Here is a 20,066-nt window from a genome sequence, read left to right on the forward strand (position 1 = left end):
AGAGAAGCAATAGTGAAACCCTTTCAAACCCCAGGTATCCTCAGAATGGGGATCTGAGACCGAACACAGGCAGATGAAAAACACAAATACTGTTTCAATTCCACATTAAACAATTTCCAGCTCCTCTATCATGCCTTCTCTAAGTGCTGATAAAGGGCAAAATGGAGTTATATACCTTCTTTCTCATCCACTTCTTTGCCTTATTACTATGCAATGGCTAAAAGCCATTGTCTGGAGAGAGAAAGGAAATCAACATTCTAGGAAGCTAAAAATTATATAATTAAATCCTAGATAATTTAGAATTATGAAAAACATATTTCATTAGCTACGATCTGGTGAGGATAGGCTTGTATTAGAAGTTAGATATGATGACGCCAGATTTGCATCATTATGAAGATCACAATTCTTACAATGAAAAGAACAATTCCAGGGTAAGAATATCTAGTCCACTGAGGAAGTATCTACACTGGGTCATATTTACTCTATTTCCATGTGAGACAGGGTGAATTCTAGTCTTAGATCTGGTTTTGATTAAATACTCTCTATCTCTGAAAGGAGAAAGAGTGGTGAAAGTATTTGAATTGCATGTAATTTCGTGACAGCTTGACAGAGCAGTCAGAGTAAATATTCACCAGAATACTAGAACATTCTTTGCAGGAGAAAAGTTAGATGGCATAAACTTTCAGCAAGGGAAGCTGAAAACTGACCATGATTGTGAACATTTAACACCAATTTTTTTATAGTACTTTACATCAAAACAGATTTCATTTCTGCAAACGTTATGTACAACACTGTACACATTCTCTAAACAACCTTGTGAGGTAGACAGAGTGGGAATCCTGTTACTATGATGCCCATTTTACAGAACTAAAACTAAGAGGAATTAAATAAAAAGTCTTAGAAGATGGTATGCCTTGTGTGGTAACCAACACAGGTAAAGTAAAGCTGTGCTAAGGACACTTTGAAATCCTACAGCCTGTACTTTAAAATGAAAGCATTTACCATCAGCCAATAGAGAGATTTATCTTGCTAATATCCTTCTCAAACTTATTAACTGCCAAACTAAAACGCTCAGGATTTTATATGTTTACTTGGCAAAGTGACTGTTTTTCCCCTCAGTTCTATGAAATGAATGCTTATCATAAGTGGAAGTCTTTCATTCCTTACTTGTATTTTCATTATTCTTCAGGAACACTAAAAATCAATCAATCAATTAAAACAGCCAAGATAGAGAATTTCAATTTTGAGTAACAGAAAGAGATTTTATTTGTTTAAGAAAATGCTTTGCAGGTATTTTGGCCACTGACCAAGTCTAACAGTCTGACTCTTGCCCTATTTAGTATCCAATTTTTAAACCAAAAGCCTTTTATATGACTCCTTAATGTGCCAAAGGAAAATAAATTTAGTAATTTCCATAATTATTTAGAGGAAGTAATAAGGTACAAAACAAAGTATCTTATTTTAATAAGTTCATGTTTTTTTAAACAGACATTTTTCAATTATAGAAAACAGAACTTTATATTTTAGATTTGCAATCAGGAAACACCAGTTTATAGCTAAGACAAAATTAAGTTTTGACAAGGCCAAGATTTTATTTAAATAAACATTATGAAGGGCTAAAATTGTTCGTCTGTTTAGACTGTTCATATGTTAAAATTTCAGGAAATGTAAAAAATATTTTTAAACTAAAAGTTTTGATTACTCACTACAACGAATACATAGAAAAAGCTCTCTCTTGTCCCCTTTAAGGCAGACATGATATTTATAATGCTGGCATATGTTCAAATATGGTTTGAGGTAAGACGATTTGTGTTATTTAATTTCTCTCTTTTTAAGAATTCAAAGACTCGTGCTATGGGCTGTTTAAACAATGGCATGCATAACAATACATGCATATATACATATGCATATGTATATATGCAAGTATTTAATATATACATGTATTCATATACATTTAATGGATTATATAATATACATATATACATGCATATAATATACATAATAAACATACAGTAAATTTATACATATATACATATGTGCATATGTATATATGAAAGAGAATGTACACACCACACAACACTACATTCACTAAGGCATTCCCATTTTAGGCAAAGTGGCAGCATGCATGATTTATTTCTCATATTTACTTGATCTGACAAAAATAATACATGCTAGAATAACACACTGCAGCAAAGAAACTGCTGAGGATTCTGACTCTATTCTCTGCTCTAAAACTCTTTACTATCCCTATAAGCAATTTTCAAACAGAAAGAGAATCACAAATGTATGACTTTCTGATATTGCAAAGAAATACAGAACTAAATGAAATAAAGTCAGTGATGATGTAGCAAACCAAGTTGTGTATGGTTAAAAACAAACCAAGACACTTTTAGAAATGGAAGACACTCATCAGAAAAAGCTCAGAAAATCAGTTTACTTACTATAATAAAATAGCCCTGTAAGCAGGCCACTGTGAGCAAAAAAGTTTAAAAAATACTGTGTTGCTGTTAACATGTCATTATACACAATCAAATGGTTATGGCTTAGACATTTTCCCCAGGTTTTCTTGCCTTCTGACATCTAATGATGTTCTATTTTTAATATGAAAAGCAAAAGTCTGCATTTGGCATAATGATAAAAAATAATTTTTATAACTAGTTTTCAACTATTTATTTCGGACCTGGATTTTCACTACTGTCTGAAATACCACGTAAATAGTATTTAGATTGATTTTTAAAGTTCTTTACACACTGGAAGCAATTTCTTATGGATCTCAGAAATGAAGCAGTTTTTTTGTTTTTTGTTTTTTTTTTGAGATGGGGTCTCGCTCAGTCACCCAGGCTGGAGTGCAGTGTGAAGTAATCTTGGCTCACTGAGACCTCCACCTCCCAGGCCCAAGTGATCCTCCCACCTCAGCCTCCCGAGTAGGTAGGACCACAGGTGTGTACACCACACCCAGCTAACTTTTGTATTTTCTGTAGAGACAGGATTTCATCATGCTGCCTAGACTGGTCTTGAACTCCTGAGCTCAGGCAATTCACCTTCCTCAGTCTCCCAAAGTGCTAGGATCACAGGCCTGAGCCACCACGCCTGGCAAAAACGAAGCAGGTTTTCAGTAACAATGGGGCACAAAATTTTTACAAAACTTTCACTTTTGCTAATTTAATCTTTGCTTTTCTGCAAGGTAGAAATTATTAACTCTGTTATAAAAGTGAAGAATCCAGGTGAAATTTCCTACTAATAAGCAAAATAAATAAATAAATGTGAAAAAGTTCAGTTGCCTGTCCAAGATCCCTTAGTCAGTTAAAGGACTAAATCAAAACTTGAACTGTGGTCTACTCCATATCTTATACGTATTCCATATCACCTTGACTGCTTTTATCATATTCATTGTCAAAAAAAGAGAAAAACAAACAAAAAAAACCCTTTGATCTACTGATGTTTTAACATAAAAAAGACTTCTATCTGTAATCATGTAAAGATAATTCTAGTACAAAAGTGTCATATATATATATACATGTATGTATGTATGTATAGATTTTTCAATCTCAACACCACTCCATGAGTTTTCCTTTATTTAGACATTCACTTTTTTTAGTAAATACCTATGAATAAAAACATTAAAAAAAAATACTGAGACATCTGCTATTTCCTGTGCATATTCCACTTCCCTGTAACTCTAAAAGTAAAGCCGTCTAAAAGCCTTCAATTAATTACTTATCTCATTCTGAAAATAAAGCAAAAAAATGCCATCAATACTCCTCTCCCTTGCCAAGGATAGAAGCAAGCTCTGAGTTCTTAGGGTAACATGTGCTTCTATCTGCAACAGACATACCAAAGGCAAATCATGCAGTTCGAGGTTCCTATTAGCAGAGCAGAGGAGTCTTATCAAAAGGAAAAAATATTAAACTGGACATTTTATTTTTAAAACTACAGAATAAAATAGAAATTACCCTGTCTGACTAAGCATTAGGTCAACAGATTAGTCAAACATGCCTACTCCTCAAACTTCGTCACTTACCATAAGACATTTTCTATTTTAGTATTATTCTATACACAAAATTTAACTCTATAGGTGTCTGTTATATCAATTACTTTCTTTAAATAATATCTTATATGTTAATCTTAAAAATAGATGAACATGTGTATATTTTTGTATGTATGTATTACATATATATATAAAATTTCAAATTACCTTAATGGTTTTGTCCATATCTCCATAACACAGGGAGTTAAGAGAGATCTTAAAAGGCCTCCAAACAGGATTCAAGTTGTTTTTAATGACCTATAAAATGCGGTTTCAAAAAGCTGTTAGAAAAACTTCCAGTTCATTACACGAAAAATGTAGTAAATTGTCCAGTTGTGGTACATTCTGAGGAAAGAAGAAAACTATCTGGAAAATATATCTACTTATTACAAGAAACACTTAGAAACTGCATAGGATGGCCGGGTATGGTGGCTCACAACTGTAATTCCAGCATTTTGGGAGGCAGAGACGGGCGGATCACCTGAGGTCAGGAGTTTGAGACCAGCCTGGCCAACATGGTGAAATCCTGTCTCTACTAAAAAAATATAAAAATTAGCCAGATGTGGTAGTGCACACCTATAATCCCAGCTACTTGGGAGGCTGAAACAGGAGAATTGCTGGAACCCAGAAGGCAGAGGTTGCAGTGAGTGGAGGTCGTGACACTGCATTCCATCATGGGGATAGAGCAAGACTATGTCTTTAAAAAACAAAAAGGAATTGCAGAGGATTACTGATTTTATTAGCAGCCAAAGTTTCATTATAGAATAAGAAAATTAAGATATAAGAAAAGGTAAATATGGAATAAAAAACTCACTGTGTTGGCGTTGAGTTGGAGAACTAAGCCTACATTTATAATTTAAAATTGTAATACTATATAGACACACATAATAAACAGATAAACACAAATATACACATTTCTTAGCTGTGTCCACTGAAAAGGACTCAAAGCAATGATATCCAGCAGCAATGAGCACATTTAGCATTCAGATGTCGGTGTCTAAATGCTACTACGCTGTTATAGGAATAGGGTTTATTAAGAGACATGGCTCATTCTGGCTCTGGGACAGGGAGAGTACCAGGGGAACTGAGAACATCCTCTAACTTTAGAGAATGCTTAAAGACAAACGAGGTCAAAAAGAAAAACCCAGAGCCATTTAAAGGAGCTCTCTCTAGTCAAACTTAGATTAATCTGAGCAGCAAAAATACATTAATGAGTTAAATACAAAGCATACACTGTTATAACAATCCGTGAGTTTAAAATGATACTAAAAAGGAAAGTGAGAGAGGAGATGAAAGAGGAATGCCTCTAATATAAGTAAATAGGATAAAAGATTTTGAAAAATCACAATTTTATTGCCTACGACACAATAATTGATTAGGCAAGGATCATCAATGGATGCTAAAACCACTGGTTGAAATGCTGGGTAATTCATGCAGTCTCATATTTTCACACCACGTATCACTTATTCATTACAAAGGAGAAAAAATGGGACTTTATATGGTGAGAGCTGGTGGTCCCCAGCTTAACCAAGTAGCCAAGCATGACACCATCAATGCTGGGAAGGCTGGCACCATAAGCCTCCTGAAAATGTAAAGCAAAGGCACACATACAGTGTTCTTGACGGAAACGTTTGATCTAGATCTAGTTGTAAGAAAACAGAAGAATCCAGAATGTTGGGCATTCTGGTCTCGATTTTCAAGAAATTCAGTGGCACCAAGGTATAAGGAAGATAGGGTGAAGAGTCCTCTATTGCGAATATAATAGTCAAATGCAAAACATGACCCTTGACTGGATTCTGGACAAAACAAAGCAAAACAAAATACACATAAAACATGTGAGACAACTGAGGAAATCTGAAGATGAATGGTACACTGAAAGATGTTACATTTAGTTATCTTAAATGTTAATTTTCTCAAGTATAATTGTATAGAATACCCCATTCTTTAAACATATCTGCTGTAGCACTTATTTATTTATTTATTTTGGGGTGGGTCTCACTCTGTCACCCAGGCTGGAGTGCACTGGTGCAATCTCAGCTTACTGTAACCTCCACCTCCTAGGTTCAAGCAATTCTTGTGCCTCAGCCTCCTGAGTAGCTGGGACTACAGGAACACGGCACCACGCCTAATTTTTGTATTTTTACTAGAGATGGGGTTTCACCATGTTGGCCAGGCTGGTCTTGAGCTCCTGACCTCAAGTGATCCACCTGCCTTGGCTTCCCAAAGTGCCGGGATTACAGGTGTGAACCACCACACTTGGCCTGCTGTAGCAGTTAAAGGTAAGAGTTACGATGTCTACATCTCCATTAGGATGATTCTGCAAAAGGAATATATGTGTGCCTAAGTGTGTGTGTGTGTGTGTGTGAGAGAGAGAGAGAGAGAGTGGGAGAGAGAGAGACAGACAGAGGAACAGAGACAGAGAGAGACAAAGAAAGACCACAAGTGTGTGGGGGTGTGTTCATTTGGTAATCTAGGTGAGGGGTGCAGAGGAATACATTTAGTGTTCTTTATATGGCTTAAAATTTTTCAAAATATAAATCATAAAGTATGGTAGCAGCTCCTCATTGAAAGAAAAAAACGTAAACATGGTGATCTTGTGACTGGGCTATATGTAAGTCCAAACTCCGATTGATATTTTTATAAATATAAACTTTTAAAAATTCAGATTATGATAATTCCAAAGAACACCTCCACTCTGCTTTTCAAATCCAAATATTCACCTCTGTCCGATGAACCATTAGCCAGTTTCCATCAGATGTCTGCTTGTGAAATTCCAGGTATGGATCTGACTTTCCAAAAAGATCCTACATTTAAAACAAACAATAAAAAGCATTTATTCTCTGAACCCATGAAACCATGTGTGACCACACTTTATACGTGTTGGCAACCACCTGAAGTCTAACTCTATAGTGTTGGTAGTATATACACAACCCATCACCTTTCTTTTCTTTCCTTTTTTTTTTTTTTTGAGACAGAGTTTCGCTCTTGTTACCCAGGCTGGAGTGCAATGGCGCGATCGCGGCTCACCACAACCTCCGCCTCCTGGGTTCGGGCAATTCTCCTGCCTCAGCCTCCTGAGCAGCTGGGATGACAGGCACACACCACCATGCCCAGCTAATTTTTTGTATTTTTAGTTGAGACAGGGTTTCACCATGTTGACCAGGATGGTCTCGATCTCTTGACCTCGTGATCCACCCGCCTCAGCCTCCCAAAGTGCTGGGATTACAGGCTTGAGCCACTGCACCCAGCCCCATCACCTTTCTCACTAACTTATAAACTTACTGAAGTCTACTAGGGAGAATTATCAAAGCGCTTGTAATAAATGCTCATAATCCTGTATATCATACCCTTACTTCTCAAAAACATGACAGTTTTAAAATACTGTGGTCAAATGTACCATAAGATCTGTTTTTGGCTTATTTTTACCTTTAACCATTTTCATTCACCTATCACTGAGTAGTTTTATATAAATGATATCACAAACATTAGTCACACCAACTCTAATGGAGGCAGGGCAGTTATCAGTGAGAAAAACAGATTCAGAGGAGTTAATGATTTTTCCCCAAGATCACATATCCAACTTACTGATGGATGCAGGCCTTAACTTCGTATCTCACCCTTCTATGTCCAAAACTCCTTCACCAATACCACACGTTTTTTTTACATACACAAATGACCAGAGGTAGATAAGTGGAACACATAATAGAAACACATTAAGGGCACATCTTTTATTTCCTCTGTAATTCACCACAGAACTTCTATATGATGCTCATGTACACTAAGTGCTCAAAAATACCCTTATCACAATCCTTAATACATACACATTCACACACATACAGAGAGATAAAATTCTGGAAAAATGCAGGAATCACTCACAGAGGTTAAACTCAGGTGGTAAGACTATGGATATTTTTTTTCTCATTTTCATGTATCTTCATTTTGAAATTTGCATATTCCTTAACATATATGACTTGTTATTTTTGAAAATGAAAGAACACTTGTTAATCCCACAGAAATACATGCAGATACATCCCTAAGCTGAAGATTGCTTTAGTCCTGAATTAACCACAGTATTAAATTAAGAACTAAAATAATTTTCTCTCTTAAACACAAAGTTTAATGTCAAGCAAATAAAATATTTGATAGTCAAAAATATAAACACAAAGACTATGTGTTTAACTTTAAGAAGAATCTTAAGTGAATGAAATAAACCTCTCCATGTCCCATTTAATAAACCTAAAAACAGCAATATAACAGAGAGAAGTGTACTTTTAAAAAACATACTAACATACCCTGTGTGACTTACCTTAAAAATAATCCTATGGAAAATGCAGAATATCCTTGTTATCATTTTGAAGGCCAAAAAAACAGTACTTGTTTGAAAGTTCATTAAGTTGTCAGTATTAGAACTAAAACAAGAATTAAACTCCCTGGCTCTGATCTCAAGGATATATTAAGTAAAAGAAGCAACGTGGAGGAAAGTGTACATCTAGTATGCTACACTTATGCAAGGGCTGGGGGTAGGGAATATAAATACAAATATACACATACATACTTATATATGAACACATAGATGAGTATACATACACACACACACAAATCCTTAGATATTTAAGAAACTGAATGATTAAATTATAAAAAATATAAAACATAACTTTTTTTTTTGATATGGAGTCTCGCTGTCACCCAGGCTGGAGTGCAGTGGCACAACCTTGGCTCATAGCAACCTCCGCCTCCTGGGTTCAAGCAATTCTCCTGACTCAGTCTTCCGAGTAGCTGGAATTACAGGCATGCGCCACCACACCTGGCTAATTTTTTATTGTTAGTGGAGATGGAGTTTCACCATTTGGTCAAGCTGGTCTCGAACTCCTGACCTCGTGATCTGCTTGCCTCAGCCTCCCAAAGTGCTGGGATTACAGGCGTGAGCCACCCGCCTGGCCAAAACACAACTTTTAAAAAATTATTATCTATGTGAAGGAAAGGGGAAGCAAGGTAGACAGGGAGAGAAGATAAATTTCTTAAACACCTTGTTTTAGATTTTTGAGACATGTAATCTTTTATGTGATTATAAAACAAAATTAAAATGTTTTTTTAAAAAGCAATCCCTAAATATCAAAAGCAAAATGAAACTAGTGTCAGCATAACCACACAAAAGAATCATTTCTCTAAATAATAAGAATGTGACTATATAAAAGCGGAATATATACACCTTAAAGACAAAAAGAACTTCAAAGAAAGTGCAAACTGTTTCCAGTAAAAACATCGTTAATAATAATATTGATATTTTCTTCTAAAACTAATATATATTATATGATTATATATTATGAGACAAAACAGATAAGCAGTTATGTTAATATCTTTAGCAATCAAGAGAAATGAGGTATCAATATAAAATTCTGTAATCCTATGCATTTTTGTTGTTGCTGTTGTTTTGTGTTTTTTGAGATGTCACCCATGGTGGATTGCAGCGGTAAGATCTGGGCTCACTGTAACCTCCCCCTCCTGGGTTCAAGCAGTTCTCATGCCTCAGCCTCTTGAGTAGTTGGGACTACAGGTGTGTGCTACCATGCCCGACTAATTTTTGTATTCTTAGCAGAGACAGGATTTACCATGTTCACCAAGCTGATCTTGAACTCCTGTCCTCAAGTGATCTACCCGCCTCCCAGAGTGCTGGGATTACAGGCGTGAGCCACCATGCAGAGCTAGTAATTCTATATTTGAATTGGAAATAGTTGTGTAATTTTACAATTTAGATTTTCTTAAAAAAAAAAGGTATTTTCTGTATCTGTCCACTGAAGAGCCCTAGAAACCATGAATGATAATAACACACAACAGTGAGTACCCTTAGCACTGGACTGTGGTCTCTAAATAACAATTCCACCAAAATGAAGTAAGATTCCTTTTAATTTGCCAGTCTGAGGCAGAAACTAGATTTTAAAAGCCTGGAACATGACTTATTAAAGACAAAAAGAACTTCAAAAAGAAGTCTTTGAATCTCTCGTCATTCCACACAGCAAATAAACTATCCAAACAATCCTGGAGTTTTGCCAAATGGTCTCATGAACAAACTTAAAGGGGTTCCCTCAGGCCAAAGCTGGAATAATTTAGACATCTATGAGAAGTAATCCATTGCAGTTATTAATATTTAAATCTATTACTTTACAGCAATTCTAAAACAGAACAAACAAAAAACTTCACTATCACATTTAGGGGATGCTAGGGAACCAACTCATAATTTTGAAAAATGGTAAATATGGAAGAAAACTCAAATATTTTAACTTGCCTTTCCTATATAAACTGTATGACAAAGTAAATAAATACCTAATGTGGAAAAGTTTATCTCTATACAAACATTCTTGCTAAGAAGCAAAAGCTATGATAGAGTGATGATATCACTATTTTACAGGCTCTTAATAATAAACCCAGGTAGTTACCATCAACGATCACTAACATCCCCAAAACACACAAGTTAGTGTGAGCCTCCTGATGGAATTGCATGCCACCAGCAATGAAACTGTCTTGCTAACAATTAAAAATACCATTAGATTATACTTCTAGATTCAATTGCCAGTTTACAAAAATCAGAAAACAAAAGTAGAAAAAGAAACATGTTAAATGACACCACAGGATTTATTTAGCCATCGCAGAATATGGAAAATTCTTTAAAAAAAAATTTTTTTTTAAAGACAGAGTCTTGTAATTATAGTGCACTACAGACTTGAACTCCTGGGATCAAGCCATCTTCCTGCCTCAGCCTCCTGAGGAGCTGGGACTGCGAGTGCACATCACCTGTGCCCAACTTCAATGTGGAAACTTCTGCAGGACAAAGAAATCAGTTTTCTCCATTGAATAAATTCCATGAATGAATGGAAGAATAGATAGAAAAGAGAGAGGGGAGGGAGGAAGGGGAGAAAGAAGTAAAAGGAAGGAAGAAATGTACAGATTTATAAAGACTTTAGAAACACTTTAAATATGTAATTGCTTAAAGTATCTTCGGAGATACATAAACATATTCATGGATGAAATGATATGAAGTCTGGGAGGAGAGAAAGTAGATAACGGTAGAGATTAAACAAAATTCGCCATGAGTTATAATTGTGGAAGATAGGTGATAGGAACATGAAATTATTTTTAAATAGTTTCCTGTTTCTGTATATATTTAAATTTTTCCACAATTAAAAAAAATGTCCCCAGCCTATAGTCTAAAATGTTTTCTTTATGTTTTTTTTTTTTCTTGAGACAGACACAGGCGAGAATGTGTGATTGCTGCTTACTGCAGTCTTGACTTCCTGGGCTCAGGCAATCCTCCCAACTCACATGAAACTGCAGGCACATGCCACCATGCCCAGGTAATTTTCATATTTTTTGTAGAGATGGGGTTTTGCCATGTCACCCAGGCTGGTGTCAAACTTCTGAGCTGAAGTGATCTGCCCACCTTGGCCTCCCAAAGTGCTGGATTACAGGCATGAGGTGGCTCTGCATGAAAGAGCCACATCTAGATGAAAGAGGTGAAGAGAAATGGGTTCTGTTTAAACATATATACACACACACATGCAAAATTTGGAAGTAACTAGTACCCTATGTGATGTTCAGAAGATGGAGTTCACGATATTAACTGCATTTTTATTTTCTCATAAGAAAGAAGCAAAGCACAACATCCTTGTTGAAGTCTGCACAGTCTACCCACCTTATTATCCAGTTTTCTGGCTGCCATTTCAAACAGGACCACTCTGTTATCTTTTATTTCTTCAGCTGAAATCTATGAGTAGACAAGATAAGTGAAAGAAATATGTTTTAGGAATTCTGATATACTCCTAAGCACTGATTTATTCTGTTACCTAATATAAAGCCTACACTAATACAAATGAATTCTAAAATGTTTCATAAGAAAATGGCATAATTAAGAAAGATCTAACATTATTTATTTTATGTGTATGAAATAAAGATTTTCCCAAAAATGCCCAGGTCTGCATTTAGCAATGTCTTTTGAAATGTGGTTGCCCAAACTGGATCTTCCCCATCCAAGGGAAACATCAAAACCCCAGAAGACTGAGAATATCCTCTGCAAAACACTTGCTAAAGTTCCCTAAACACTGAGAAGCATGAATAAATCATACCTAGAACACTCTATAAGTTGAAATTATCAGATCAATGTTTTTCATCCAGTGTAACTGAAAGATTCTTTCTACTTAAAAATAAGTATCAGTCTCTCATGCTCTACAGCAAGGATGCTAACTACTGATAATATTCTCTTTCCCACAAAAATCAACACCCCTGGACATTCTTATGCCTTTGGAAATCTAAACTAGAGCCAACCAGCTGCTCAGAGAAATGTATTTGATAATCACAATAATCTTGAAACATAGCTCTCTCAGGGAGCTACCCTTACATTCTCAGAGGGAGCTAAAGTTAAAATACTATCACTCCAGGCAACACTCTAGAAGATAAGGTTTACAGGCTTGGCATTATATAATTGGAAACGTGAAATGTAATAAAGCATATGTTCATTTGCTCGGAGCCAGTAGTCAGCAATGAAAAGCTTAGGTAGGAGGATAGGCAGCAGAGAACAAGCACAATAAATAATGGTAAAGAGTTTATAGGTTCAATGGCCATATCATAATATAACATCCCTCTGGAATAAAATCCACTAGGAAAAATTTCTGTCACGTTGAGAGGACTATGTTTCCCCAGTAGAGAACCAAATTGATCCAGATTATTAAGCAGTTTCTCTCTAACATAAGAATTGACACTTCCACAGAGGAGGGGCAGGTATCACCCACGTGCACTTGACCTTTATGGGCAACTAAAAAAACTGAAAGAAGGGACTGCCACACTGCATGTTTCTCCTTGTTTGCACAATACATTTCCCATTTGTGATCACTACAAGACAAGGTGGATAGAATACAACATTCAAGATTGAGTGACAAAGCATGGCTGTAGAATAGTTGTCTAGTATGCACAGTTTTGGCATGCCCTATTATGCCAAATCTTCTGAGACAAAAGACAGCTATCTTATTTTTACCGTAATGCTCCCATTTCCTGCAGGTCTGCCATTTTTCAGCATCAGTGGTCGAGTTAGCTTCTTACTGGAAACAATCTGTTAGAATTAGAAAGTGATACAGAGTCATTTCCCTTCATCCTATGAATTTTTAAATGAAAATAGTTTCAGCAAAAAAAGACTGAGTATGAGGTTCACTTCAAGTCAGTAGAAATAGAAGCATGAGCCGGGCTCAGTGGCTCACGCCTGTAATCCCAGCACTTTGGGAGGCCAGCAGATCACAAGGTCAGGAGTTCTAGAGCAGCCTGACCAATACAGTGAAAACCCGCCTCGACTAAAAATAACAAAAATTAGCTGGTGTGGTGGTGTCTGCTTGAAGTCCCAGCTACTCAGAAGGCTGATTGAGGAGAATTCCTTGAACCTAGGAGGCAGAGGTTGCAGTGAGCCGAGATCTCTCCTCTGTACTCCAGCATGGGGGACAGAGGGAAACCCCATTTCAAAAAAAAAAAAAAATAGAAAATTAAGTTGGTTTTTTAAAGATTTAGAGATTGTGAAGACATTTAAAATTCATCAACATATTTAAAACCCACTGGAAAAAACTTCCAAGGAAAAAACTTGCCAATTCAACCCTGGCAGATACGATCTCCCTATTCACTAGTTTCCTAACCTCCTGTGTATGTCAAAGTTTAAATTGTTCCTCGTAATGGAAAAAGAGGACTGGATTCTCATTGCATAAATAAATCACTTAGCTGAAACCTTCTAGGTAAAAGGTGGGCTTCAGAACACTCAATAAATGAGATTCAAGGCCAGATGCAGTGGCTCACACTTATAATCTCACCCTTTGGGAGGCTAGGGTGGGAGGAACTGCTTGAGCCCACGAGTTCAAGACTAGCCTCGGCAACATGGCAAAACCCGTCTCTACAAAAATATACAAAAATTAGCAAGGTGCAGAGGCATGTGCCTATGGGAGGCTGAGATGGGAGGATCACTTGAATCTGGGAGGTCAAGGCTGCAGCGAGCTGTGATCAAGCTACTGCACTCCAGCCTGGGTAACTGAGTGAGATCCTGTCTCAAAAAATAAAAAACAAAAAGGATTCAATTTTTCTATTGACACACCAACTTCAATATTTAACTCCCATAAAATCTCATATTGCTTGAAGGAATATAGTATACCTAGGTTCTTTCAAATAGATATACCTCTGATATATCTCACAGATTCATAGAAATTTTAGCTACACTGGGATTTTTCCCCCATAAAAGGAATAATTCCTTAATTTTTTCTTTGATATTATTTATTAAAATTTTAAAAAACTGATCAGTTTCATATTGTTTTTAAGATACAGAAAATACCATAATCTCCAAACAATTCAACCCTGAAAAATAAAACTTATAAAAGACATACGGAATTGACAAATGTCACATATTAAAAAAGAATTACTCTTCCCACCTAAAACCTTCTTCAGTCTTTATAATCTCTCCTTATAAATCATATTAACCTAGGAGCCAAATGGTGAGCCATGAGACACATCCCTACCTTGACCAAATGTCATATACTGGGAAGACAGATAATTAAGCAACTATTAAAAAGTATGCTGAGATGTACTACACAGTACCAAGTGAGCTCAGAAAAGGGTTCCAAACTAATATAGAGGGTCAGAGAAGGTTTATGGGGGAATAAGGTTGAGTAAGAGCAAGCCAGGTAAAGTGGGTAGTGTTGGGGCATTGGGAGTCAGGGGATACCAGTCTCACTAGTTAGAACATCAGAGAAGTTGCTGTTATCTTTATAGCACTTATGACTTGAACATAACGAAACCATAGAGAACTCTGTGGCAGCTAAAGTTGGGGTGTTTTACTGAAATGCCTCATGAAGCATCCCTTACACAAAAGAATTAATAGGTTTTTCCAGAAATACATCGTTACTGCCCATACAAAATATAAGATGAATTCCACAATGTTCAAGCCAATCATGTTAATATATAAACTGTCTTTAAAGGATTAAATGCTTTTCAACTTTAAAAAGCAAATGATGCTTACCGAAAACACCCAATTCATTGACTGAAATTTAGACAAAATAGAGTACAGTGGCTATTTATACTTACTTGTCCAAGGGTACATTCACATTCCCCTAAGAAGTCATCGTCACTCAGCTCAATAGTTTTGTTGTCGATGTCATAAACCCCAAATTTCAATTTCTGAACCACTTCAAAGTAGTAATCAATAATAAATGTCTTGGAAAACTGAGGATTCAAGCAATTCTTAATTCTTTCTGTGCGCTCAACCTACACCCATCCCCAGAAACAAAAAAGTTTCTTCAGATCAAAGGTGCACTTGGATTTTCACATACACATGTATTAAACATAAACACAGGCATGACAACTAAAGGAAGTTTCTATATGTGTATGAAAAATTCTACAATCAAGGACAAACTTTCACAAAAAACTCCATTAATAGATGGGATAGTATTATTTTTAACATTAAAAAAAAAACCCTCTTCAGATTATTAAAAGGTAGTTCAGATTACTTCCTGGCTAAAGTATTTAACATTACCTCATACCACTGTTGACCACTTGTATTCAAAAATAACACACATAAAGGGTCTGACTTTGACCCTACATCTTTATCCAAAAGATTGGCACAGGAAATATTCAGCTCCACCTTCGTGACACACTGGGCAGCCATGTCTTGAGCTCTGAGAAAATCAATACAAAGAGAAAGCAAGTAAAATGATGCCTTTAAGAAGCACACTCATTCCTAACAAAAATAGGTGAATTCTTAAAACCAGCTGTCACAATAGGCTTATAGAGCGTACTTGCTAGAATCAGACTGTTCTATGTGCCTCCTCAGGATGTAGGCCTCTATTAACTCATTCCAATGATATTGCCTCCATCAGATTCTCTTGCTAGGATAAAATTAACTTACTGAATGACAGCAAAATGCAGCCTTTAGGATGGCCAATAAGACATACTAATCTTCTTGGCCAGGCTCAGTGACTCACGCCTGTAATCTGTAATCCCAACACTTTGGGAGGCTGAAGCAGGAGGACGGCTAGAGCTTAGGAATTTGAGACCATCCTGGGTAATACATCAAGACTTTGTCTCTACTAAAAATAAAAAAAAATTAGCCAAGCGTGGTGGCGTGTGCCTCTAATCCCAACTACTAGGAAGGCTGAGGCAAGGGGATAGCTTGAACCCAAGAGATTGAGCCTGTAGCGAGCTATAATTGTGCCACTGTACTCCAGCCTGGGCAACAAAGACTCTGTCTGGAAAAAACAAACAAATAAAAAAACTAATCTTCTTTTCACCTTACTATAAATTTTATCATTCAGAAAAACTCCAAGTATGATCCTTCATTTAAAGGTACACAGAGCATTATGCTACAAAACAGATTAAGTGACAACCTTACTTGTATTTTGTTTATTTAACAAGATGCTGAGTGGGATATTTTCTTTTTTCAAAGATTTTTTTTTTAGTTAAAACCAAAAGCCCCCAAAGCTCCCTTTTCCCTCCACTCTATCCCCAGCTCCCAATATTTTGTAGCAGTGGTTCTCAATATTGGCTGCTTCCTGGAATCATCTGGGGGAGCTTTCAAAGCTACTGATGCCAGAGTCCCATTTAAAAAGATTTTAACTGGGTTAGGGTACGACTTGGACATCGGCTCTTAGACAATTTTAACATGTAGACAAGGTTGGCAAGCCTACTGTTCTACAGAGAGAAGGTGTGGCCTATCTTCCCTTATGACTTGCTAAGAAATACCAGGGGTTAGCTTAACTTCCATAGACCCCTCCTTTCCCAGTCTCCCACCAATATATGAAAAAGACTGGGAATAGGGTGGACCTCATGTTGGGGGCTGGACTTGAGAAATAATGCAGTATTTCGGGCGAACTGCCTTCATCCTTAAACCCAGGGAATGAAAGTGGCTGCAGATGTTACCAAGAAAAGGAACCAGGCATTCCATTTCCCATCTGGATGTCCACTTAGCCAGTGGAGGTTGATGGTGCTAGGGCAGTTTCTGCAGGAGGGAAGGTATATACTACCCTAAAGTGCTGGCAAACATCCTTACAATAGGAAGTATTTAAAGCCCTTTGCCCTCCACTTTGAGATTTAGCTGAAGTTCTAGGACCAGAGAAACAAATCTTACCCATTATCTTGTTATATTTAAATATGGCAGTAGGATTCCTGTGCTGTATAAAATTCCTAAGCAAATCTGAAATAACAAAGACTACCATTAGAAGAGCCCTTCGTAATGTCAAAAAACGACTGTCTCATGAAAAAAAATTTTTTTTGAGATGAAGTTACATTCTTGTTATCCAGGCTGGAGTGCAATGGTGTGATCCTGGCTCACTGCAACCTACCCCTCCTGGGTTCAAGTGATTCTCCTGCCTCAGCCTCCCAAGTAGCTGGGATTACAGGCATGTGTCACTACGCCCGACTAATTTTTTGTATTTTTAGTAGAGACAGGGTTTCTCCATGTTGGTCAGTCTGGTCTCGACCTCCCAACCTCAGGTGATTCACCCGCCTTGGCCTCCCAAACTGCTGGGATTGCAGATGTAAGCCAGCGTGCTGGGCCTAAAAAGTTTTGATAATTCTATTGACCTCTAAAAACAGTAGCAGCCATCAACATATGTCAAAAATCAATACCAAGATTCCTAAACAGAGACTGAGAAAAATGAAGTAGGTTGCATAGTCTTAGAAGTAGCTAGAAATTTTGCTTAAAAACAAAGGTGGCTGGGCATGGTAGCTCATACCTGTAACTCCAGCATTTTGGGAGGCCAAGGCTGGCAGATCACTTGAGGTCAGGAGTTCAAGACCAGCCTGGTCAACATGCTGAAACCTCTTCTCTACTAAAATACAAAAATTAGCTGGGTGTAGTAGCATGAGCCTGTGGTCCCAGCTACTCGAGAGGCTGAGGTAGGAGCATTGCTTCAGACTGGAAGGCAGAGTTTGCAGTGAACCAAGATCATGCCACTGTACTCCAAACTGGGTGACAGAGTGAGACCCCATCTCAAAAAAATAAATAAATAAAATAAGAAATAAATATATCTTATATGTATAATATATATTTGATATCTTTTCACATATAATATATATTTATATACATAAGATATATATATTTAAATAGTGCCTAGTATACAGTGAGTGTTCACCTTTTATCATTATTATTATTTTATCACTACCTCCTTCTAGAGTCTGATCCTCTCTTATCTATCCCATATTTTATATTTTTTTATTATTCTATTCCAAGATGATATCCTGATTATTCCAATCCATACTAAGTTGTTCCTTTGAATTCCTATTGCACTAATAGTAACGGATCACTGCAGTACAGGAACAAGATCAAATTTGGGGTAATGCACACCTGGGTTGAACCCTGCATCTGGCACTTGCTGTGTGACCATGTATAAGTAACTTCAACTTTCTGAGCCTAGATTTCCTCATCACTAAAAATGGAGATACTATAAGTAAACTTGTAAATCTGGCATGTGCCAGGCATCCTGTTTTTTGTATCTGACACAGAATCTATAAAGTAAATGTTAGTTGTATGATTTTTTTTTTTGCATAAGGTAGTTTAGAGTCTTATAAGTTGTATGTCAGCCATACCAAGCATAAAGCAGTGCCCTGTAGGTGAATACAGAATGAGCAATGATTGCTAAAGCTCCCAAAAAACAACAGGTAGAGGATTCTCTACCAGCCAGCAGAAAAGTCTTCAATTTCCAAGGATGGGGAGAATTCAAAAGAGAATGAAATGTGAAGTCAGTCTCACAGCAAAGAGACACAACATATCAGAAGAGCATTATTGTTTTCCCTAAAAATGCTTATACAAAACCTACAAAAACAACGTGCCAGGCACAGCTGATTATTTAACAAATTGCTGACAGTTACACTACTGCATTGCTGCCAGGAAACAAATTTCCTCTATTAGCATCATTCCCCTCTGAAAATGACTCTGACTGTGGCCTCAATTTTATCCTGAAACCCATTATGGCTAAATGGCAAATGGAAGAAATTACATAAACACTAGGGTCTGGAATCTTGCTAACAGTAATTTTCATGAAGATGCCCTTTTCATTTCCTTTTAATGTAATTATCCACTACGTGATATACATAAAAGTGCAATAGCATACTTTATCCGAAAATTATAATGGGAGCTGGGCATAGTGGTTCACACCTGTAATCCCAGCACTTTGGGAGACTGAGGCAATAGAATTGCTTAAGCCCAGGAGTTCAAGACCAGCCTGAGCAACAGAGACCTCATCTCCACAAAAAATCTAGGCCGGGTGCAGTGGCTCATACCTGTAATCCCAGCACTTTGGGAAGTTGAGGCAGGTGGATCACCTCAGGTCAGGAATTTGAGACAAGCCTGGCCAACATGGTGAAACCCTGTCTCTACTAAAAATACAAAAATTAGCCAGGCGTGGTGGCACATGCCTGTAGTCACAGCTACTTGGGAGGCTGAGGCAGGAGAATCACTTGAACCTGGGAGGTGGAGGTTTCAGTGAGCCTAGATTGTGCCATCGCACTCCAGCCTGGGTGACAGAGCAAAACTCAGTCTCAAAAAAAAAAAAATTAGCCAGCCAGGGTGGCACGCACCTGTAGTCCCAGCTATTCGGTAGGCTAAGGCACGAGGCTTATGAAGCCCAGGAGTTGAAGGCTGCAGTAAGCTATGCACTGCAGCGTGGTGACAGAGCAAGACCCTGTCTCAAAACAAACAAACAAAATATATAATGAGAGAAAACAAATGTTTTATACTCTTTTAGCATGAAAGATTTGGCTAGGATAAGTGACCTGGCAAAGAATGAATGAGCAACTAAAGAATAATTCTATGTAGTATTTTACTCCCTAAAGAGCAGGATGATAGAAAACACAAATAATCCCTAGGATTCTCCACTGTACAGACTACTTATAGTAGGTATTGGGTCAATAATTTGACCCAAACACCTCTTCCGAAATGCAAATAATCCCCAGAAATATCAAACATATCAAATACAAAAATTATAGTATTGGGTCAATAATTTGACCCAAACACCTCTTCCAAAATGCAAAT

General features: G+C 37.0%; 1 protein-coding gene across 3 annotated transcripts in view; it reads right to left on the bottom strand.

Moving 5' to 3' along the window:
- The window catches only part of CPNE3 (copine 3), a 71,222-nt gene that overhangs the window by 40,546 nt on the left and 10,610 nt on the right, over positions 1 to 20,066 (bottom strand). For 2 of the 3 annotated variants that reach the window (XM_054246781.2, XM_008982860.5), the window contains exons 2-7: positions 15,573 to 15,714; positions 15,125 to 15,304; positions 13,050 to 13,124; positions 11,715 to 11,786; positions 6,748 to 6,831; positions 4,196 to 4,285 (exon numbers count right to left, since the gene is read on the bottom strand). In XM_054246781.2, the coding sequence (XP_054102756.1) occupies positions 4,196 to 4,285; positions 6,748 to 6,831; positions 11,715 to 11,786; positions 13,050 to 13,124; positions 15,125 to 15,304; positions 15,573 to 15,704 (633 nt within the window). In that variant the 5' untranslated portion in view covers positions 15,705 to 15,714. Of the gene's footprint in view, positions 1 to 4,195; positions 4,286 to 6,747; positions 6,832 to 11,714; positions 11,787 to 13,049; positions 13,125 to 15,124; positions 15,305 to 15,572; positions 15,715 to 17,162; positions 17,229 to 20,066 lie in introns of all 3 variants that reach the window. The other variant, XM_035276509.3, reaches the window with a different exon arrangement.

The sequence above is a fragment of the Callithrix jacchus genome, chromosome 16 (assembly GCF_049354715.1).
Source record: "Callithrix jacchus isolate 240 chromosome 16, calJac240_pri, whole genome shotgun sequence".
In the NCBI taxonomy this organism is placed as follows: domain Eukaryota; kingdom Metazoa; phylum Chordata; class Mammalia; order Primates; family Cebidae; genus Callithrix; species Callithrix jacchus.